Raw genomic sequence first — 24,136 nt, 5'->3', positions numbered from 1 at the left:
AAATAAATTTAAATTATTCATTAACTATTTTCTTTTGATATGTCTGGCTTAACCATATCATATAACTTTCCAAAATCTTTTACAAGTTGGCAATAAGCATTTTACACATGTAGCAGTTCTTTTAGGAAGTTCTAAGACTAACATTTTTATGAAAGTTAATAGGGCAATAGTTCATTCCTTGAGAAAACTTTTGACAGGCTACTTAAGTGATTACTATTTCCAATAGGTACAAAACATTTTTAAAAATGTTGAAGTCAAGGAGTTCCCATCGTGGCTCAGTGGAAACAAATCTGACTATTATCCATGAGGTTGCAGGTTTGATCCCTGGCCTCACTCAGTGGGTTAAGGATCTGGCATTGCCAGTGAGCAGTGATGTAGGTCACAGACTTAGCTTGGATCCCGCGTTGCTATGACTGTGGTGTAGGCTGGCAGCTGTAGCTCTGATTTGACCCCTAGCCTGGAAACCTTCATATGCTGTGGGTGTGCCCCTAAAAAGACAAATAAAAAGGTCTAAATAAAAATATAGCAAGCAGTCATATGCAGTGGCACTCTGCACAAAAGAGGGATATCATTATAGTGTAAAATGGCCATTAGCTCAAAATAAAATTTTTAAAATAAAACTTTTCATCTCCAAAAGGTCAATAATAATAACGAACTAAGATCCCTGATTCAAATATCTACTTGCAAATATTATGTAAAACAAGAAGAGCGTCTTCAGGGATGCTGAATAAAAATTTTCCCTTTTCTGCTTACTTATTAAAAAATGAATGCATTTGTGATGTTGACACTACCAAATTGCTATATTGGAATACATTTATTTGTAGAGAAAATGTGTACCATCTTTAAATAAGACAACTTTAATTTTGAATTACAGGCCAGGCAGGTGTATTTAAACATGGGTGGCATGTTTTGACCAATGGTTAATTTCTAGCTCATAATTGAAAGTGTTGACCATTTATTTTGACAGATTTATTTGAAGCGATAAATAAAAGTAAACTAAATGCAAACTAAATAGTCTTCACTTTATTTTGAGACAACTGCAGTTGTTTTTGTGATCCAATTATACTTAAATAAGTATTCTGAAAAATTTCTTGTCATTGAAATTTGCTTTATTTTTCTGTCACCCTTTTGCTGAATTGGTTCAGAAATTGTAGTTTTCAGATGTCGTCCACTGCGCATTCACTCCGTCTCCCTCTCTGTACTCTTTTTCTCTGTGTCTTTCTGGTTTCCTACCAAAGCTTTCCTGTTCTCCATTTCTCTTCCACTTCTGCTTCTGTGTTGCCTGTCCCTGCTTTGTGCATTTGACATTTTTGTGTGGTACCTTTTGTCAAGATTTACTGTGTTTCAGGTATGCTAGTGAATTGTGTGTGCTGTTATATGTTTCTAATGCTAGAAAATTAGAAGGGCCGTGTAGATACTTTTTGTTTAATGTTAGGCTACCTTGAGAGCTACAATGAAGAGGAAAATATATTATATAATCAAATGCCCATTCCCTTCCAACCCTTCCCATGCAAATTTCCTTTTGGTAGACTTTATATGAAATTAAGGTTATTTTTAAGTGTGAATATCCCTATGATGCAAGATATGTCATATCAGCTAGATTACCTCACACCACTTTAAATATATTAAGTAACAGTAATCAGAAGTACATAATGACTCCTAAGCAGCAGTTGACACAATCAGTATGTCTTGAAATCCTTTCTTTAGTGGATTCCGGGATATCACTTTCTTCCTGGTTTTCCTCCTAGTTCACTGACCAGTTATTCTCAATTTCCTTGGCTGGCTTTTCCTCATCACATTCTAATTGTGAGAATATTCCTTGGCTTAATCTGCAATCTCTTCTTTTTCCTAGAAACATATGCCCTCAGTAGTTTCATCCAGTTTATATATTATACATATATTGATGACTTCCATATGGATGATTCCAAACCTAACTGTGCCAGTGAACTCCAGTGAAGTAGGGGGAAATTCCAATGAAGTAGGGGGAAAAAGGAGAACTTTTGGTTAAACTAACTGCATGGTTAAATTTACTTAGATGACTTTTCCCCTGGATTTTACCTGGGAGTGGCCTTTTAAGTTTTTTTATTTAAAAGAGGGAAAGTTTGACACTTTTATACTGATGTCACCAAGTTAATATTAATAGTTCTTGGGATCTCAGGAAGATTCATATTCTTTTTTTTTGTCTTTTGTCTTTTAGGGCCGCACCCTCAGCATATGGAGTTCCCAGGCTAGGGGTAGAATCGGAGCTGTAGCCACTGACCTACACCACAGCCACAGCAATGTGGGATCCAAGTCGCATCCGCTACCCACGCAACAGCTCACAGCAATGCTGGATCCTTAACCCACTGAGCGAGGCCAGGGATTTAACTCTCATCCTCATGGATGCTGTCAGGTTCGTTAACTACTGAGCCACGACAGAAACTCCTCATATTCTTAATAGCTGATAACAGCATAGGCTAGAGCTCCTGCTAAGCCAGCCTCATGTTTCTCTAGTTTGTTCTCTGTATCAATTTGTGTAACAATCTCATTCAGGTTGGTTTCCAATACCATTCCTTCCTTCACCATTTCTACATGAATACTGTGAACCTTATCTACATAGAAAATTAAATCCAATTCACACACATTTTCAAAACACTTGTCTAATGCTTCTACAAATACTTGAATTAGATCTAAGATGTCAAGTTCACTTTCTGAAGAATCCACACAGAAAACAAAATAATGTTGCATGATGTCTATAAATCTGTTCGTTGTTAGATCCTCCAATCAGTAATCCTCCTAGGAAATTACAAACATTTTCATTTCTCTTAGATACTAAGTGGAATGTCTCTGATGATTTGTTGTTGTGTATCTTCACTGTAGGACTGGTGGAACTTGGAGAGCCGTGGCTTCCCTGGTTAGTAAAGATGAGGCTCACCTTGATCATGGCTAAGCTGGGCCCACTTGTGGGAGCTGGGGGCCAGGGCAGGGTTGGGCTCTAGAGCAGTGCGGAATCTTGGGATCTCACTGGCAATCCTTCCCCACCCAACCCCTAGAGGGGTTTGTTTTTGTTTTTTTTTTTTTTAAAGGGGTAAGACAGTATATCTCTGTTCTCACAAGAATAATTTGTTGATGCTAGAGAGAGAGAGAGAGCACAGTTGTTTGAGCCTTATCCTTAAGTAGTGAAAGAAGATGGGATTTAGTGCATTAGTAGGTGGGATGAGTTTCTAAAGGGGCAGGAACAGTTTATTTATAATAATAGGAAGGAAGGTAGAAAATATGAAAATAGATGTTGGTAATTGTTGGTTCCAAAAGTGTGGAACATTTCATCTAATTTTTTTTTTTTTCCTGGAAGTGGAAAAGGTAGCAAGACTATTACTGAGAATCAGGATGAGGGGATGAGATCAAAGTTCTATGGATAGAGAAAATGTGAAATTCTTATCCAGGAGGATGGTGGTGATAATGAACTAAGGAAACGTAGCATGGTTACCTAAAAGCAATAAAAACTGACCTGGTTAGAAATTTTGATGGACAATAGTCAGTGTGGTTTTTTGGTTTTCCCTAGATACATGTATTTCTTACATAGGATTTGCAGCTCCCAAGGCATGTGTCTGGAGAGAGAGTCAGGAGGAAACCAGGCTGTCCTTTTAAACCTAGACTCAGAAGACAGAAGTGTAACTTTCACCACATTCTGTTGGTCCTAGAATTCAAGGTTCAAGGGGAGAACATATAGACAGTGTCCTCTCAATAGAGCAGTAGTGTCACTGTCACATTGTAAGAACATGAGGGATGGGATATATAATGGTGTTGCCACTCTTGGAAAAAACCATTCCACCCTAGTGACTGTCTCAATTTCTGGCACAGAGTAAGCACTCAGTAAGGGTTATTGTTATTATTGAATAAAACCTCTGAAATGAGGCTTCGATTCTACATAAAACCTTAGGGTGGCGTGGTATCATAGGTTATAAAGTATAGGTATTCAGTCAGTCTTTTATTCACTAATCACACTGTATTAGAAGGGAAAGGATCTTTGCAAAAATTGATGTGTTTTGTGAAATGATTGGCTTCAGGTCATAATCCAGTTAGTGCCCAAAGTGGATTTGATTCTTATCTTCTGATTAATAATTCTCTTTGAGTACTCCCGGGAATAAAGTATAGTATTTCATCAAATCAACATTTTCCTCACACTTCTGTCATCTCTGAAACTAGGACAGAATTGGCAGCATTTTACTTTTTTTCTCTTGGTAATTCATAAAGCAATTAATGTCTCACATTTGTTGAGATTAGTTATGTGAATTGATAGTAAAGATCAACAATTCCCAAACATTTTAACAGTATGATACATAATTCATATTCAGGTCATAATCTTTTCCTGCTGATAATGGGCAATTTATAATTTCTTTTTCTTTTTTTTCCTCTCTTCTTTTTTATTACTCAAATGAATTTATCACATCTGTAGTTGTATAATGATCATAACAATCCAATTTCACAGGATTTCCATCCATAACCCAAGCACATCCCCCCACCCCCCAAACTGTCTCCTCTGGAGACTGTAAGTTTTTCAATGTCTGTGAGTCAGCATCTGTTCTGCAAAGAAGTTCCGTCTGTCCTTTTTTCAGATTCCACATGTCAGTGAAAGCATTTGTTGTTGATGTCTCATTGTATGGCTGACTTTACTTAGCATTATAATTTCTAGGTCTATCCATGTTGCTAAAAATGCTGGTATTTCGTTCATTTTAATGGCTGAGTAATATTCCATTGTGTATATGTACCACATCTTCTTGATCCACTCCTCTGTCAATGGACATTTAGGTTGTTTCCAAGTCTTGGCTATTGCAACTGGTGCTGCAACAAACATCGGAGTACATGTGTTTTTGCCAGTCTTGGTTTTCTCTGGATAGATGCCCAGGAGTGGGATTGCTGGATCAAATGGTAGTTCTATGTCTAGTTTTATGAGGAATCTCCATACTGCTTTCCACAGTGGTTGCACCAATTTACAATCCCACCCATAGTGTACTAGGGTTCCTTTTTCTCCACACCCTTTCCGTCACTTATTGTTTATAGATTTTTGGATGATGGCCATTCTGGCTGGTGTAAGGTGGTACCTCAGAGTGGTTTTGATTTGCATTTCTCTAATGATGAGCGATGTTGAACATTTTTTCATGTGCTTTTGGCCATCTGTACGTCTTCTTTGGAGAACTGTCTGTTTAGATCTTCTGCCCATTTTTGGATGGGGTTGTTTGTTTTTTTTTTTTTGGTATGGAGCTGCAGAAGTTATTTATAAATTTTGGAGATTAATCCTTTGTCAGTTGATTCACTTGCAAAGATTTTCTCCCATTCTGTGGGCTATCTTTTCGTTTTGTTTAGGGTTTCCTTTGCTGTGCAGAAACTTTTAAGTTTAATTAGATCCCATTTGTTTATTTTTGTTTTTATTGTCACTACTATAAGAGGTGGATCTGAGAAGATGTTTCTGTCGTTTATGTCAGAGAGTGTTTGGCCTATGTTTTCCTCTAAGCGTTTTATAGTGTCTGGTCTTATATCTAAGTCTTTAATCCATTTTGAGTTTATAATTTCTTTCTTCAGGCATTATCGTTGTAGCTCAGCAGAAACAAATCTGACTAGCATCTATTAAGACGCAGGTTTGATCCCTGGCCTCACTCAGTGGGTTAAGGATCCAGCTTTGCTGTGAGCTGTGGTGTGGGTCACACATGCGGCTTGGATCTGAGGTTGCTGTGGCTGTGGTATAGGCCAGTGGCTATAGCTCCAATTAGACCCCTAGCCTGGGAATTTCCATATGCTGTGGATGCGGCCCTAAAAGAAAAAAAAAAAGAAAAAGAAAAAAATAATAATTGCTTTTTTCAGCTTTATTTCTTTCCTTTTCATTTAAGACATTAAATGAGATTTACATTAATGTAAATACAAGGTTGAAAAATTATTCTGATTTTAAATTTATTCTATTTTAAAGTTTAGTTTGTAAACTATGTTTTTTATCAGTCATGGCATTACTCATGGCACCCTTTATACCTGTGTTACAACATTGTGATTGAGAGCTACTGATGCAGGTCATGAAACAACATCCAATTACAGGATTAAGAAAAGGTTACTTGTTAATATTCTACTGCCTGCCAAACATATTATATATGTTCCTATTAGCAGCAGTATTTTGATGTATTCTCTTTTTATGCCAGGATTATACCTGTTGTTTTCCTCTAAGAAAGTAAAATCATTCAGTAAGTAAAATCTTAACTCATCTTTCAAGATACAGTTTAAATATCACTTCTATAGTGAAGCATTTCTTAAGTTTTAAAATCTCTCTCCTTTCTGAACAATCAACATTTTTCCCATGAAATGCCGTAATTTTTTCACCCTAAGAAGCAAATTGTCTACATTGTAATATTTTGAAAATATAAATTCTTTTTAAAATTCTAAATATTCTTTTTGCTGTCCAGTGATTGTCATTGTTTAGTAGCATCATTTTTTTCCTTTCTAGTGATATATAAAATAATTGCAGAATTCCATTGTAGCCCAGTGGTTAAGAACCTGACTAGGATCCATGAGGATGCAGGTTCAATCCCTGACCTTGCTCAGTGGGTTAAGGATCTGGTGTTGCCCTGAGCTGTGGTGTAGGTAGTGCTAGATAGTTTGTTCCAGAATGATAAAATTGCAGTTTCCTCGGTCCCTGCTCTGCCATAACAAAACATTGAAATGGTGGGTGTTTTACAAATTTATTAAAGTGAAAGTACATTTTCAGAGAAAGGGCACAAGAGTGCACAGGGCTCATGTGCATGGGTGTGCAGGCAAAAAAGAGGGCCCACCTTGCTTTACAATTGTTTTTATATCCCCATGCTGTGGACCTGAGTGGGGACCCAATTTCTCCTGCCCCAACCCCCTGGGCCTTGCGTAAGGGCTGAGTGTTGTTTGATTTCTGTATGGGGCGTATCTGATCTTCTGACTGGTTTCCAGCAAGATACCTTATTTGCATGGGGAACAGATTATATAGAGGCGGGGTGAGGAATGGGTGGTATTCTTTCCCAAGTAGGGAGTGAGCAGCCCAGGCTGCTCAAGGTGGGCGAAGGGGCATTACGGTGACACATGGCAGAGGCTTTTGGGTTTAATCTCCTTGAAGGGGACTTGAAGCCTTTAACAGGGAACAGACCATGTCTTGGATCCTGTGTTGCTGTGGCCAGCAGCTGCAGCTCCATTTTGACTCCCATCCTGGGAACTTCTATATGCCCTAGGTGTGGACATAATAATAATAATAATAATAATAATAATTGTATATGCTATAGTTGATAGTAACTTAGCTATAATGAAATAGTATAGCCTGGGTATATATTACTTTAAGGCTTGCTGTTTTATATTTTACCTGTCTACCTTTCTAGAATATAAGTTTCCCGAGGTCTCTTTACATCCACAAATCCTAAAACAATTTCACAGTGTGTGATCATTAATATGAGTTCTAATGTGTACAATATACACAATGATCAATTACATGTTATTAAAGAAGAATACATTGGTAATACCAAAGGATCAGGATTTTTTTTTTTTAAAAAGCTAATTATGGAGAATTCTCTATCTTCGTTATTTCAAATATTGCCTTTTAGCTAGACTTGGTTTTGTTTTGGAGCTTGAGTCTTGATTGAAGCGCATCTTGCCCTTTAGATCTACTGACTTTTATGGTTTGGTCTCTATCTTTAAAATCTGCTTTCAGAGCTGGCAATGCATTAGGAGCAAATTATCACAAACTCAGTGGCTTAAAACAACACACATTCACCACCCTATAATTTTTGTTGTTTAGGAGTCTCAGCATGGCTTCACTGGGTGCTCAGCTTAGGTTCTTGAAGCTGTAGTCAGGCTGTTAGCTAGGCTTTGTTCCTAGAGGCTTGATGGGGGAAGAATCTAACCTCAAATTCAATGAGATTGTTGGCAGAATTCATTTCTCTGTGACTAGATGGTACCTGAAGTTCCTAGGCAGTGCCCTCAGTTCCTAAAGATTGCCTGCTCGTCCTTGCCACATGGGCTTCATCATGACTGCTTACTTCATGGAGTTGGCAGAGGGCATCTTAGAGCAAGCTGACTAGCTAGACAATCCTATTAATGATATCCTGAGAGTGACATCCTATCACTTTGCCCTCCCACCACCTTGATTAGGAGCAAGTCACAGATCCTTCACAAAGGCATGAACACTATCCTGTGATGACTATGAGTATTACCTTAGAATCAGTTCAGCCACTTCCCAACAGTTGTCTCTGAAGCTACTCCATGGAACATAGTTTGAAAACCATTGCCTTAGATAATATTCTCTACGTATAACTTTTTGTTTTTTAAACTTGAGGCTTTTAGTCTTCCTTAATACTGAACATTTTTCTTGAAGGACTTAAGCCTTATCATCAGTTTTAAAGGCTATCTTAGGAAAAATGACCCTTCAGGAAGGTTTCAGCATTATATATCAAAATAGAGTTCCTTGACACTTGTCCTGTGAGAAAGGTTAGCTTTCCAATTAAGTTTGTGGAAACTGTATGTTACATAATTCTTGGAAAGAAGCATATTTCATTACCATAGGAAAATTTTGCATTCAGGAAATCTATTTAATTACATTTAATCCAGAATTTTCAAAGCTTATTTTGCTAGGTGATTTGTATATCATTTAAGCATATTAACATTTTGCAGTACCAGTTTTTCCTCTTGGGAAATGCTGATACATATAACCTGAGGAGCTGAGGAAGAAAGTAAAATACCAAGAAAAGAAATGAGAGGAAAAATAAAAGGGTCATAGATGAATTTCCTATGTCTATTTAGAATGAAAATTATGATCACTTTATTTTAATAATGATGAAGATGGCTATGATACCATCCACCTTGGGATGGCTCTATAATTTACCAAGCACTCTCATGACCATTATCTTAACTTGAACATTTCAACAGCCTGTGAGATATCACAATTAATCTCTTTTTATACAGATGAGTAAATGAGGCCTAATGTATCATGTGACTTGCTCAATTCATAAAATTAATAAGGAGTGGAGCCAGTACTTTAACATAGGTTTTGTGGCTCCAGCTGTAAAACTTTATGTTGCAACAACGTGTTGTGATTTTATAAACATGACTAAGTTAAAATAAAGATGTCAAAAATACCTTTGTAGAGTATGTGATTTAAATAAAAATACTTATTAACCTAAACTAATGAAAAACTGTGACATAAAACAGTTATTTGGAGTTCCTGTTGTGGCTCAGTGGAAATGAATCCTACTGGGAACCATGAGGTTGTGGGTTCGATCCCTGGCCTCACTCAGTGGGTTGAGGATCCAGCATTGCCATAAGCTGTGGTGTAGGTCACAGCCATGGCTGGGATCCTGCGTTGCTGTGGCTCTGGCGTAGGCCAACAGCAACAGCTCTGATTAGATCCCTAGCCTGGGAACCTCCATATGCCTCGGGTGCGGCCTTAAAAAGAGACAAAAGACAAAAAAAAAAAAAACAAACAAACCCAGCACTTAATAAACCTTTGCATTCACTTAATGACTGGAGGGAAAATGTTAGAATATCTGAACTTTTTTCCCTCTATGCATCTAACACACAACACAAACACATGTACCACTGAGTTTGTTTATATTTTGTAGTAGAGATAAGTGAAGGAGAAAATCTTAGCTTAAGGTTTGAATCTTTTGATTATTTTTAACTAGGTTTTATGTTTACTTTTTTTTTTGGGTCCTTTTAGGGATGCATTTGCAGCAAATGGAGGTTCCCAGGCTAGAGGTCTAATCGGTGCTGCCGGCCTATGCCACAGCCACAGCAACACAGGATCCTTAACCCACTGAGCGAGGCCAGGGATTGAACCCACAACATCATGGTTCTTAGTCAGATTCGTTTCTGCTGCGCCACGACAGGAACTCCCTTTTTTTCTTCTTTTAAATGTGTTTAATTTGAACTAATAGAATCAGTGAATATCAGAATTCTGTAGGATTTAGTGGGGTTTTTTTGGTGGGGGAGATCTCTTTTAGGGCTGCACCTGAGGCACATGGAAGTTCCTCAGGCCAGGTGTCGAATTGGAGGACTCACCACAATGCTGGATCCTTAACTCACTGAGTGAGGCCAGGGATTGAACCCGTGTTTTTATTGGTACTTGTCAGGTTCGTTACCACTGAGCTACGAGGGGCACTCCCAGAGTTAGTGTGCTTTTCATATAACTTTCTTTCTTTCTTTTTTTTTTTTTGTGTGTCTTTTTGCCTTTCCTAGGGCCACTTCCATGGCATTGTAGTTCCCAGGCTAGGGGTTGAATCGGAGCTGTAGCCACCAGCCTACACCAGAGCCACAGCAACTCGGGATCTGAGCCACATCTGCGACCTACACCACAGCTCACGGCAACGCCGGATCCCTAACCCACTGAGCAAGGCCAGGGATCGAACCCGTAACCTCATTGTTCCTAGTTGGATTCATTAACCACTGCGCCATGACGGGAACTCCTTCATGTAACTTTCTTGAAGCACCAGTTTTTCTCTATGTCATGCAGACAAGCAATATGCCAACTTGTCTTTGAGCACTTCCAGTGATGAGATTATCAATAACCATGAAAACAGCAACACATTATTTTTCCTTTTTAATTTTGAAATAATTATATATTGGCAAGAGGTTTCAAAGATAGTACAGAGAGATCCCATGCGCCCTTCAAGTAGGTCCCCCCAGTAGTTACATCTTATATACCTGAAGTACAACATCAACACCAGGAAACTGACATTGAAACAATATTTGTATGGTTTTATCACGTAGATTCACGTAATCCCCACTATTATAAAAATATAAAGCTACTATACCATCACAGAGACCTTCCTTTTGCTACATCTTTATGGTAACATCTTCCTACTCCGCCCATCCCTAACCTCTGCCAACCGCTAATTTATTCTCCACTTCTTTAATGTTATCATTTAGAGAATGTTATGTAAAGGGAATTGTATAGTATATGGTATTTTGTGATTTTTTAAAAAAAAATTCAGCATATCACCCTTCGGGTCCATCTATGTTGTAGGTGTCAGTAGTTTTTTCCTTTTTATTACTGAGTAGTATTCCATGATATGTATACACACGGTTTGTTTAGCCATTTGCATATTAAAGGACATTTGGCTTATTTCTACTTTTTGGCTATTAGAAATAAAGAAATTTCTCGGGAGTTCCCATTATGGCTCAGTGGTTAACGAACCTGACTAGCATCCATGAGGACGTGGGTTTGCTCCCTGGCCTCACTCAGTGGGTTAAGGATCTGGCATTGCTATGAGCTGTGGTGTAGGGCACAGATGCAGCTCAGATCCTGCATTGCTGTAACTCTGGCATAGGCTGGCGACTACAGCTCCGATTGGACCCCTAGCCTGGGAACCTCCATATGCCGTTGGGGTGGCCCTAAAAAAACAAAAAAAAATTTCTCTTTACCTGAAAACATTGAGCTTTTTGCCATTAAGGTTAAGCTTAGATTTAATTGCAATTAAGGTTAAACTGCTAGTAAGCTAAAACTTAGCCTTAAGTTTTATTGTCTTTTATTTGAGCAAGTTCTCCTTTCTTGTTTTCTAAAAATTTTTTTATCATGAATTTTTTTTTTGCATCAATGAATAAGATCATGTTATTTTTCTTTTTTAAGTTGTGGATACAATACTTATATTGTTTTTTTTTAATATTCCACCAGCCTTGCATTTTAGCAATAACTTCCATTTGGTTAGAGTGTATAATTCTTTTTATGTATGCTGAATTTTATTTGATAATATCCTGTTAAGAATTTGTGTGTCTATATTCATAAGGAATATTGGTCTCTACTTTTCTTGTTTGCCATATTCTTTTTTTCTGTTTGTTCCTTTTTTTATTTTCTGTTTTCTTTTTCTTGCCTTTCTCTAGGTCACTCGAACTCTTTTTTTGGATTACATTTTGATTCATCTTCAATGATTTGGAGTATATTTTTTTCTCTCCTTTTTTTTTTTTTTTGCTGCACTTAAGGCATATGGAAGTCCCCAGGCTGGGGGTCAAATTGACCTGCAGCTACAAGCCAATACCAGATCTGAGCCACATCTGCGACCTATGTGGCAGCTTGCAGCAATGCCGAATCCTTAACACATTGAGTAAGGTCCTCACAGAGACAGCATCAGGTTCTTAACCTGCTGAGCCATAGCAGGAATTCCTTGAGTATATTTCTTTGCCAAGATTTTTTTTTTTTTAAGAAGTTGCTCTGGGTTCTATGTTACACAATGTCCTACAGGTGTTGACATTTTACTAGTTAGAGTGAAATGTAGAAATCTTTCATACTTTTTTACCTTTCCCTGTTAATAGTGTAATTACCTTAAATATTTCTTCTGTGTATGTTGAAAGACACATCAGACAATGTATACTTTTTGCTTCTAACATCAGCATAATTTAGAAAACTAAAGAGGAGAAGAACAGTCTATTGTATTTTCCCATATTTTTATTTACCATGTTCTTTATTCCTTCTTAGAATTTCCAAGTTCATTCTTTTTCTTTTCTTTTTGTTTCCCTAAACAAAAACTCCAGAACTTCCTTAGCCATTCTTTTACAGTAAGTTTGTTGGTGACAAATTCTCTTAGTTTTCTTTTGTTTGAGAATGTCTTTATTTCTCATTCATTCCTGAAAGATAATTTTACCATATTTAGAATTCAGAGTTGACTTTTCTTTTATTTCAACAATTGAAAACTATTGTTCCCCCCCCCCCCAAAAAAAGAAAACTATTGCTCCACTTCTTTTTTGGCCTCTGAAGTTTCTGATGAGAGATTTTATCACTGTCATTGGAATTGTTTTTCTTCTTTAGATAAGGTATTGTTTCTTTCTTGCTGCTGTCAAGATAGTTTGTCTTTAGGTTTTCGTTTAATTATGATATGTCTTGGCACAGATTTCTTTGCATATTTCTTATTTGGGGGCTTATGTAGTTTCTTGAATGAGTAGGCTTATATGTTTTGCAAATTTGGGAAATTTTTAGTCATTGTATCATCAAACAATTTTTAAGCCCCATCTTTCTCCTCTCCTGGAACTATAATCACATATGTCTTTTATTATAATCCCTCAAGTCCCTGAGGCTCTGTATATTTTATTTTGTAGTCTTTTTTATCTTTGTTTTTCAAATAGGGTAATTTCTGTTGTGTTTTCAAGTTCATTGTTGTTCCTCCATCCTTTTCATTCTTTTGTTGAAACCAACCATTTGCTTTTCAAATTCTAGTGATTTTTCAAAAAGTTCTAAAATTTCCATTTGGTTCTTTTTGTCTTCTATTTCTTGTTCTAGAACTGGAAATTCAGCAGTATATTTTTGGTACTACTATAGGAAGGATATTTTATTACCTTAGTTCTGCCCCTTGAAGCTATACAAAATAAGAATATTAAGTGATTGGTATTATTTTCTAAATACTGATAGTTCTAGGAGATTAGGACTATTTTTCTTGTATGTTTTACATTGATTACCTTATTTAATTCTTACAGTAATACTAATACTTACTCATTTAAAAAATATTTACTGAGGGCCTAGCCTATATGGTACATTTTTTTTTTATCAGAGATTTTTGCTTTAGTTTCAAGCGGTTTAAGAGCTGATTTCTTATTTATTTATAGAGGGAAAAACTACATAACTGCATTTTTGTTAGTTTGCAAGTGTTGGGTGAGAAGAGAGGTTGCAAGCTGAATTCTCACATCTTCACATAAACCAGCCAAGAATTTTCATTTATAGTCTGCATGTTATATTAATCCAGTTCGGAGAATTTATCAATGGTTTGTCATGAAATAATAGCATATTTTAAAAGGAGAGCAGTTTTCCAAGATAAAAATATGCCTAGTTTTTTGGGTAGCTGTAAAATCTTAATTATCTATTAGTGTCATGAAAAGGGTTGGGAAGCACTTCTCTAGTTCAGAAGTTGAAGAATCGGTTTTTTTTTCCCCTCTACAAATTGAGTTTTCTGTGTGTTAGCACAGCTTCATCATCCTTCACAAGTAAACTTCCCAAAAGAATTGTGTCTTCTGGTTCTCAAACTTGCAATCATAATCATCTGATGGGCTTGTTAAACCAGATTGCTAGGCCTCACCCACATTGCTTCTAAGTCTAGGTGGTACCCAGAAATTTGCATTTTTAACAAGTACCCAGGTCATGTTGATTATGCTGTTTTAGGGATTTTGTGAACCATTCATCTACACAGTTTTTCTATTTTGTCATTTCCCTTTGACTCTTTATTTACTTTGGTCTGATTTTAATTTCATCATTCTCTCTAGAGTGATTTTTCCAATATCATTCCTTATATCCATATTACCAAATCAAATGTACACTTGTCAGTTCCTTATCCTCCCAGATGTGTAGAAATCATTATACGGTTGATTTCTCCTTCTGCTTAAGAAATTCTTTTTACTTCATCTGGAGACCTCCAGCTTCCTCTCTTCTTTTTTATCTCTCCATGCTCTCTCTGTTTTTCTGTCTCTCATCTCAAATCAAACTCTGCTAGAATTCAATCTGGATCTTCTTCATATCTTACTTTACCCTCGGTTCCTAAATGATCCAGTTAGATTCCTGTCTACATGCTAATAATTCCCAATTTATGTCTCCAGCTCAGACTTTCCTTCTAAGCTTTATTATAATTTAACCAATTGATTTCTTATATGCCCGCTGGAGTAACTTATAGGTATTTGGAATAATATATCTAAATCACTTACCGGGGAGTTCCTGTAGTGGCACAGTGGTTAATGAATCCAACTAGGAACCATGAGGTTGTGGGTTCAATCCCTGCCCTTGCTCAGTGGGTTAGGGATCTGGCGTTGTCGTGAGCTGTGGTGTAGGTCACAGACGCAGCTTGGGTCCTGCATTGCTGTGGCTGTGGCATAGGCCGGCGGCTGCAGCTCCAATTAAGCCCCTAGCCTGGGGACCTCCATGTACCGCGGGAAGCGGCCCTAGAAAAAAGGCAAAAAACACACACACACACACACACAATAAAATCAATTAACATGTTTCCTAAATTCTAAAATGCATATTTCTGTCATTTTAATATCTATGAGTCTATGAATCTTATTGTCGATGACATCATCAATTCTGTGAAATAAAGTAATTCTTTTCTCTCCCTTTCCTAATAAAAAGTGCTCTTCCTCTCATATGAGGTCTTTCCTTCCATACACTCTTTAATGCCAGAAACCTGGGAGTGATTCTTGATGCTTTAGTCTTTCTTAACACTCTTATTTCTACCTCCAAAACATCTCTCAGGTCCATCTTTTCTTACCCTGTCTATTGCCATCACCTACGCTGAAGCCGTAACCACCTGTCCCATGAATTACTGTAACTGTCTTTTAAATTATGGAGTCTTCCAGCCCAATCTATAGTTTGTACTTATATTCATCTTTTTTAAAATGTAAGTCAGATAATCACCATCTTTCTTAAAATCCTTCAATGAATGAATTCTATTATTTTTAATATGGCATAAAAAGCCCTCTCTAAACTGGTGTATGTTGCCTCAACAGTCTTATTTAGCACTGTATTCTCCTTCATTCCTTTGGCTCAGACACACTGATATTCATCAATCTTTTTACAGTACCATCTTGTTACTTTTTCCTGGAATGCTCTTTCCTCTGCTTTCCATCTGCCAAAATCATTGCCTGTCCTTTAGGTCACATAGTTCAGTTCTCATCTTGCACATTACTTCTTTAGAGGAGTTTGCTGAACCCCAGATCTAAATTAGATGTTACTGTGCTCTTTCCTGATTTGTACTCTCCCGTGTGACACTGATGATCTGTTTGTTGTTTTTATCTCCACTCTGTTCCATGTCTCATTGTTTTACCCCTTACTTTAGACTTAGCACAATACCCGGCAAATAGAAGGTGTTTAGTAAACATTTTTAAAATAAGTGATAGTATGACTAGAACTTAAAAAGATAATATGTGCACATATAGACTAAACAATTCCTTTTTCAAAGGTAAGGCAAATAAGCAGCACATAAGTTTGGGAAATGGGTATTCATTCTTAATTGCCATTATATAACTTTGTTTGACAAAATTATTTTAAAAGAAAATTTACTTTTTGTGAGAATGAAATTTTTGAAAAAAACTTTAAAATTATTTCAAAGTAATATTAAATAATTCATGATATTTAAATAAGGTTTATTTTATTTTTATTAATAGAAATTGAATGACCCTGTTTTATCATTTTCATATGCAGTTAATCTTTTTTTAATCACTCACATTTTTTTAGGAGGCTTCAGTATTATAAAGAATATCATATGACATTCTAGAAACATCATTTAATTACTTTAACTTTTCATAGTGGTGGTTATCATCAGACCACTGTTAAAGTTTTAAAATGTTCCTTAATCTTTGCAGAAGAAACTCATGTCTGTAGGCCAGCATGAAAAAAATAGCATGAATTAACAGACATACCTGATAGTCTTTTTCTTTTTCAGAATATATAGTTTTTTCATTTCTATTTTTGTTTATTATTAGCCTTTTCTCTTCTGGTAGCACTTTTGTTCTGTAGGGTCTGTCTAGAGTACATAAACTGTATATTCTGCTTTCTATAGATTTTACTTGTTTGAAATCTTAGCTTTTTCTTGGTATACTGTAGCGAGTGCTTGAGTTCTTGAAACCAGAAAGGATCACAGTTTAAAATGTTTATTATGTCTTTGTCTTTTCTTTCGCCGTCTCCTTTACTTCACTCTTTTGTCTGTCTGACTCTCACAGGAGACATGGATTACAACTGGTTGGACCATACGTCTTGGCATAGCAGTGAGGCATCCCCAATGTCTTTGGTGAGACATGTGGAGCCTTACTATTTAATTTATGTTATCATTTCAGTTTTCCTTTTTGATTTACACCTTTGCATGTTTTCTTTTTTGTTTCCTTTATTTTTTTTTATTTTATTTTTTTATCCCACACCTGTAGGGGACAGTCAAAAGGGAAAAAGAAAAACTAGTGAGCAGGCAGTTTTGTCGGATTCTAACACCAGGTCTGGGAGACAAAAGAAAATGATGTACTTTGGTGGCCACTCTTTGGAAGAGGATTTGGAATGGTCTGAACCTCAGATTAAGGACTCTGGGGTAGATACGTGTAGTAGCACAACCCTTAACGAGGAGCATAGCCATAGTGATAAGGTACTGAGATTGTGGAGCCTGCCTTTTAACCTGCTCATTTGGTCTTCGTTTGCTCTCTGTCACTCATTCAAAGGGAACATAATAAAAGGACAGGACATTTCAAGGGTCAATGTAGCATTTCTTAAGGTGCAGAAAAGAAAAACAAAACCAAACAAACCAACCAAAATACTTCTTGCTTGCTTGCTGTTTTTGTTGCTTGACAGCATATCCAAAAATAAGTAAATGAAAATAAAAATTAGGAACAAAGGATTGTTTTGTTTATGGTCACACGAAAGAACTTTGTAATGTTATTATATACCACAAATATAAAGAATTTTTTGGATTGGCTTATTCGATTGCTTGCATATATTTTCCTTGGGATGAAAATTAAATTATTAATAGTTTGAATCCCAGGCAAAAGGGAGATAATTGGGTCTGTTTGCACAGAAAAAGTTGTTTTTCTTTTTTCCCTTTCACTGTCATTTTGCTCTTTTGTTTTATTGTCATAGCATTTTAATGTAGTATTAATTAGTATTAGGACCATTGCCATCTGCTTTGGTATTTATTATTTTTGCTTTTAGTATAGTGAGAATTTTGAAATCTTTTTACCATATTGATGTGATTTATTGGAACTTGTCTTTTGCTTGCTAAATTTTGCATGAAGATGTGCATGTTACTTTGAGAAAAATATGAAACTGTGATTACACAAATCATTTACTTTATTTCGTATATAATTCATATAGTGGAATGATATCATGATTTATAAATGGCTTGGTTCTGCCCTGAGATAAACAACTAATATTTTCAAGGTTTTTTTTTTTTAACAATGGATACCATTGAATTATCTAATAAAATTAATGTACCAAATAGATAGGAGAGCTGAAAGCATCAAGAAACTTCCAAAAAGTGGAAAACATGATCTCTTCGCACCTTTTGAATCAGGCCTATTTCTCCCATTCACATTTATTTGGAAAGTTACTGGGGATGGTGTATTTTTTATCATTTTAATTTAGAAACCTATTTCAAGAAAGCCCTCATCAGAGGTTCAAATTTCACGTTTTAATATAGTTTGACCTTTTAACTTTTACTGTGATAAAGTCTTTAAAGTCTTTCAAAAGTATTTGAAGATTAAATTCTCAGTTTTAAATGAGGTCACTTGCATAGAATTGCAGTCTTTTTTTTATCTGTGAATTTCTACTTTCTAACATGTAGAGTAGATCACTAAATTAGAGTTTGCATATATTTTCAAGACTTCTCATATTTTGTAGAACTATATGACTTCAGTATTGTATCAGGGCACTGTTAGAATCTGAAGTAACTGGAATTTGAAAAAAATTGAGATTATTAAAATTAAGTTATAAATTAGTAAACCCTTTGGATCAGTATTTTGAATGCAAACTGGTTTGTGTAATCATAACACTTTGGAAATTGGAAGTTTAGAGAGATTGTAAAATAAGGGGTCATTTGTCATAAAAAACATTAATTTTTTGTGTTTGTTGATGCAATATGCCAGCACCCTGTGACGTGGCAGCCATCTAAAGATGGAGATCGTTTGATTGGTCGCATTTTATTAAATAAGCGTTTAAAAGATGGAACTGTATCTCGAGATTCAGGAGCAATGCTTGGCTTAAAGGTATGTGGCAAAATTTATGAGATTTTGCGTCTGTACTCCTTTACAAGAGATGTAACTTTATACCAATTAATGGGTTTTCTTTTTCCATTTTCAAGAATTCCTTAATATTTGCATTGGTTATCTAAAACATTTCATTTTCCAAGTATTATTTAGGAGGTTGCCATTATCCTATAGTAATGCATATGTATATATATATATATATATATATATATATATATATATATATATATATATATGTTTATATATGTTTTTAGAAAATATAACCTGAGTCACATACTTGAATCCTAAATGGGGGGCTCCAACTTATTTTGCCTGTATAATTTGTCACTTAAGTCTCTACCTGTGTTTATATGCTATTAAAACGATAGCTTTATTCAGTCATTAAATATGCAAACTTGGGAAATATATGTATTACATGGGAATATAATTTTTAAAAGAGTGTAGCAATATTTGTGTGTGTGTGTGTGTATTTGTGAGAAAAAGAAGTTTGAAGTCTGGAAATTCAAAAATACTTATGTTAGGAGATTTAATATAAATATTAATTTATATTTTATTGTAAAATACCAGACAGTTATTTGGTAAGTACACCAAAGAAGCTCTGTTTTAAGGTAAATTAAAAAGTGAAACACAAAGAGAATATGTGTTTTAGAGTTAAGACATTGCTACAGAAGTAGTCCTGTAGAATCTAGTTATTGAGAGATATTTGAAAACTTTGGTCAACGTGATATTGGGCAACATTTATTGGGTGGTTGCCAAATGGCCAGCACTCATCTGAGCATTTTGGGTCTATCATTTTATTAACATTCATAACAGATAGAAATAGGCTTAAGGTGTTGTAACTTGTTCATGGTCATAAAGATGGTGATGAAGGTGGGAATTAAATTCAGATTTGCCCAGCATAATGTTAGAACAGTGTGGTATAGCATTTGTGAAGTCTTGGCTTGATTTCTAATTTAGCAATTACAGGAATTCCCGTTGTGGATCATTGGAAACGAATCTGACAAGAACCATGAGGTCGCGGGTTCAATTCCTGGCCTCCCTCAGTGTGTTAAGGATCTGGCGTTGCTGTGAGCTGTGGTGTAGGTTGCAGACACAGCTCAGATCTGGTGTTGCTGTGGCTGTGGTGTAGGCCAGTGGCTGCAGCTTTGATTTGACCCCTAGCCTGGGAAGCTCCATATGTTGTGGGTGCGGCCCTAAAAAGCAAAAAATTTGGCAATTACTAGCTACGTGATATTAGGCAACTAAACTTCTCTTAGACTCAGACTCCTCATCTGTACAATGGAGATAATAATACTTACTGAATTATTATTTAATAAGACTAAATAAAGCAATACACAAATATTTAATACAGTGCCTCGCACTCTATGATATTTCAGTAGTAATAATTATAGTTAGTATAATTGATTATTATTATTAAAGCTTATCAAGCCAAGAAACTTAAAATATTAACACAGGTATTTCAGCCCATAATATCTGTACCTATAATTTTCAGAACCAAACATAGGAATAGTTAGCTAATATTAACTGAACTGCAACTGAATATAATTTACTGAAATTTGGGAATACTTGAAGTAAGATAAATAAATGAATTCTGCATCTTTCCATCAATTCAGAAGCAAAAAAAAAAATCTGTTCACTGTTGTTTGCTTAACTTGCTTTAAGTTGATAGGCTGATTGCATGGTATTTGATGAGAATCAAAGCATTAATTTTTAAGAGGCAAGTCTTATAGGTACACATATTACTCCACAGCATTATTTCTAACATTTGTCTTTTCTTTTTCTGAAAGATATGTATTAATAGAAATACAAAAATAGAAAAATTAGGATGCAGATGGTTTAAAGTTTACATTAACTCTGATGAGATTAAAATTTCATAATTTTCTCAGGAAAAATCCATCATTTTCATCATGCTCATTGTCAATGTGACCAAAAGATTACCAACTAATAAAATTTTTAGAAGATATCATAATTAGGAGTTCCCGTCGTGGCGCAGTGGTTAACGAATCCGACTAGGAACCATGAGGTTGCAGGTTCGGTCCCTGGCCTTGCTCAGTGGGTTGAGGATCCGGCGTTGCCATGAGCTGTGGTGTAGGTTGCAGACGCGGCTCGGATCCTGCGTTCCTGTGGCTCTGGCGTAGGCCGGTGGCTACAGCTCCGATTCAACCCCTAGCTTGGGAACCTCCATATGCCGCGGGAGCAGCCCAAGAAATAGCAACAACAACAACAACAACAACAACAAAAAGACAAAAAAAAAAGATATCATAATTATAGTAAAAGTAACAAAATTATATAATGATATTTGATGTCTATAACTAGAAATGTTAATATGATTCTGTAGTACTGTAATAACATGTTTTTAGAAATGGAAAAAGTCAGAATTCTGTAAATAAAGACGAAAATCATAGATTGTGAAGTTGTTTCCAAGATGTGCAACATTTTCAACAAGTAATTAAACATTTGGGACATGTACTCAGTTCCTAATAATAACACTATATTGTTTAAAAATTATTTTAACATATTAAGTTACAGTATTAAAAGCTGCAAATTGTCTAGTTATTTTTTTACTTGAATCTTCAACTGTGTTCATTTGAACAATATGCCTGTTTTAACATTTTCTTCTTTTAATCAGGTTGTAGGAGGAAAGATGACTGAATCAGGTCGGCTCTGTGCATTTATTACCAAAGTTAAAAAAGGAAGTTTAGCTGATACTGTAGGACATCTTAGACCAGGTAGGTTTCTATCTTTGATTACTTATATTTAAAGTATTAAACTTGAGTACTTATGAAAAAGTGATCCTCATTTAGAAGTGACTTTATTAGTAACAAAAAGTTCATTTAACTTAAATATTAATCTTTATTCACTAATGGAAAGTTGTAACTATTAGTTCTTGTCCCATTAGATAAAAAGACTTTTGTATTTACTGATGTAATTTCTTTGCTCTTGGATATTCCTAGTCTGTATCTAGGATTAACCTAATTTGTTCCTCATAAACCTTCTTGTTTCTTTTGAAGAATTCGAGCATGATTTAGGAACAAACTTCATGGATAAACACACATTTCCTAAAATGTGTCACTCCTTGTCTCTTTAATAATGGATACTATTGAAGCGATTCTTGACTACCTTAGAGGGGATTCAGTAAGATGCTTAGTATTAAGCTTTTTACAAAAAGTGTTTAGACAAGGTGCTTAGCTTCATGTATGTTGAGAAACCTAGATTTCAGAGTTATAAAATCTTGAAAGAAGGAACTGTCTTGGCATTTTATATATTTGAAATTTCTATTAAGAAATCCCAGAAAGAGGGAATTCCCGTTGTGGCACAGTAGAAATGAATCTGACTAGGAACCATGAGGTTGCAGGTTTGATCCCTGGCCTCGCTCACTAGGTTAAGGATCTGGCATTGCTGTGAGCTGTGGTGTAGGTTGCAGATGCAGCTCAGATCCCACGTTGCTGTGGCTGTGGCACAGGCTGGTAGCTGTAGCTCTGATTCGATCCCTAGCCTGGGAACCTCCATATGCTGCGGGTGTGGCCCTAAAATCTACCAAGTTGGAGACATAAGTTGTTCCCAACTCGCTTCTCCTCATAAGAAGAACTAACAACTATTTAGGGACAAGGCTTCATTGAGAAAATCCTAGAAATCACAGAGATAACATTTATGTAATATTTCCTCTGACCCTTGTCCTTTTTGGTGAAATATACTAATCATCCTGGTCTTCAAATTTTATGTCACTAGAGCTGTTCTCAATATGTTTCTTATTCTATATTGGTGATTTATTCTAGAGAATTCATTGCAGTTTAAGATGGCTTTTGTTTTGAGTGCCTTTTATGGGGTTAGTTTTTCTTTCTAAGATTATCGTTACTGACATACACTGTAGGTGATGAAGTATTAGAATGGAATGGAAGGCTATTGCAAGGAGCCACATTTGAAGAGGTATATAACATCATTCTGGAATCCAAACCTGAACCACAAGTGGAACTTGTTGTTTCAAGGCCTATTGGGTGAGTTGGTTTGAGTACTTCATACATATAAAATTCTTCGTATATATAGATTCATCTATATATACGAAGAACTTTATAGATAGATTTATATATATATATATAAATATAAAGTTTATAAGGTACTTTGTACATATGAAGTTGACTGCTATTAAACAATTTATAATGTGCAATCTAATAATGTCTGATTGCCTTATAAAACTAAACTATTTTGAGAACAATGTTTTTTTCTCCTTTACTAAAAATACCTCACCAAAGTCATGACATGTCTTTATCTGATCATGCTAGAGTATATAGTTAATTACAAAAGAAGAAGAAATATTTAGGTGTTTATTAATTTTATTTTCTTAAACGATAACTAAAGCCATTAGCAGAAGGGTACTATAGTAACAATTCTTTCAAACAACCTTTCATAAACTATCCTCTACATTGTAAAAATGACAATCAACTATATTCTATGAATTTTATATATTTTTTTCTAAAATTAAGATTTCATCAGAAGAAAGAGAGGGCTTAAGGGTATATTATTTCTAGATGGAGGCAACAATTTAAGGAAAAACAGGACATCTTTAACCAAATGTCAATTACCTTTTGACTTTTTAACTTGGCAGTAAATATAATCCTTTATACCTATAATGTGAGACTTATTCATGAAATTATCACAGCAATGTTTTCTTAGAAGCTCATATATTAAGCCAATGTAAGAGATATACCTATAACTAAAAACAAGGCAATAGAAAAATATGTAAACTGACAGTGAGTTATTAAATGCGTGTCTGGAGTAAGAGCATTCCAGGGTAGAAGCTGTGGAAAGTCTTCTTTCTGATAGAATACTAGAGCCCAATTTTGACTTATTTAGGAAGTGGCCTCTTTTCTTGATGAAGAAAATGACTTCAACTGATAACTTAGTTTTTGACATGTTCCTTTCAAAAGTAATGAATATGTCGGATGAAATTTTGTCTATTTTTTATTTGTCTTCATAGGTTTGTAATATGGTAAAACTGTACTCTGTCAACTTAGGATATTAATCAAGTATATTTCTTGATATTAAATGATCCTCTAATCATATTTTTGTTTTATATCTTAAATATTTTTGATGTAATTTTTCTGAATGATCTTAACTACTATTACATACCCCTCTTGGCAAATCTCAAATAACAATGTACATATTTTTTGGTGTAAATGCAATTACAAGGTAATTTTGCTAAGTCCCAATACATTTTTTCTTAGTGGAATTAGTATGTTTAAAAAATTTTAGTCACAATTTGAATATTTTAATTTTTTTTAATATTTTTTTTTATTTTCCCACTGTACAGCAAGGGGGTCAGGTTATCCTTACATGTATACATTACAATTACATTTTTTCCCCACCCTTTCTTCTGTTGCAACATGAGTATCTAGACAAAGTTCTCAATGCTTGAATATTTTAATTTTTGATTTGATGATATTCTATTTGAATTTCGGTG

At 35.3% G+C, this 24,136-nt stretch overlaps 1 protein-coding gene and 1 pseudogene across 37 annotated transcripts in view; one reads left to right on the top strand and one right to left on the bottom strand.

The window, feature by feature from the left end:
• The window catches only part of RIMS2 (regulating synaptic membrane exocytosis 2), a 621,959-nt gene that overhangs the window by 310,060 nt on the left and 287,763 nt on the right, over positions 1-24,136 (top strand). For 27 of the 37 annotated variants that reach the window (XM_047783463.1, XM_047783458.1, XM_047783440.1 and 24 more), the window contains 4 exons: positions 16,657-16,724; positions 18,559-18,678; positions 21,308-21,407; positions 22,550-22,673. In XM_047783463.1, the coding sequence (XP_047639419.1) occupies positions 16,657-16,724; positions 18,559-18,678; positions 21,308-21,407; positions 22,550-22,673 (412 nt within the window). Of the gene's footprint in view, positions 1-16,656; positions 16,725-16,857; positions 17,067-18,558; positions 18,679-21,307; positions 21,408-22,549; positions 22,674-24,136 lie in introns of all 37 variants that reach the window. The other 10 variants (XM_047783459.1, XM_047783448.1, XM_047783447.1 and 7 more) reach the window with 1 other exon arrangement.
• Positions 2,083-2,923, bottom strand: LOC125129114 (AP-3 complex subunit sigma-1-like; annotated as a pseudogene).

The sequence above is a fragment of the Phacochoerus africanus genome, chromosome 6 (genome assembly GCF_016906955.1).
Source record: "Phacochoerus africanus isolate WHEZ1 chromosome 6, ROS_Pafr_v1, whole genome shotgun sequence".
NCBI classification, from domain to species: domain Eukaryota; kingdom Metazoa; phylum Chordata; class Mammalia; order Artiodactyla; family Suidae; genus Phacochoerus; species Phacochoerus africanus.
Note: the sequence above shows the minus strand (reverse complement) of the source record. Positions and strands in the feature narration are given on the sequence as shown.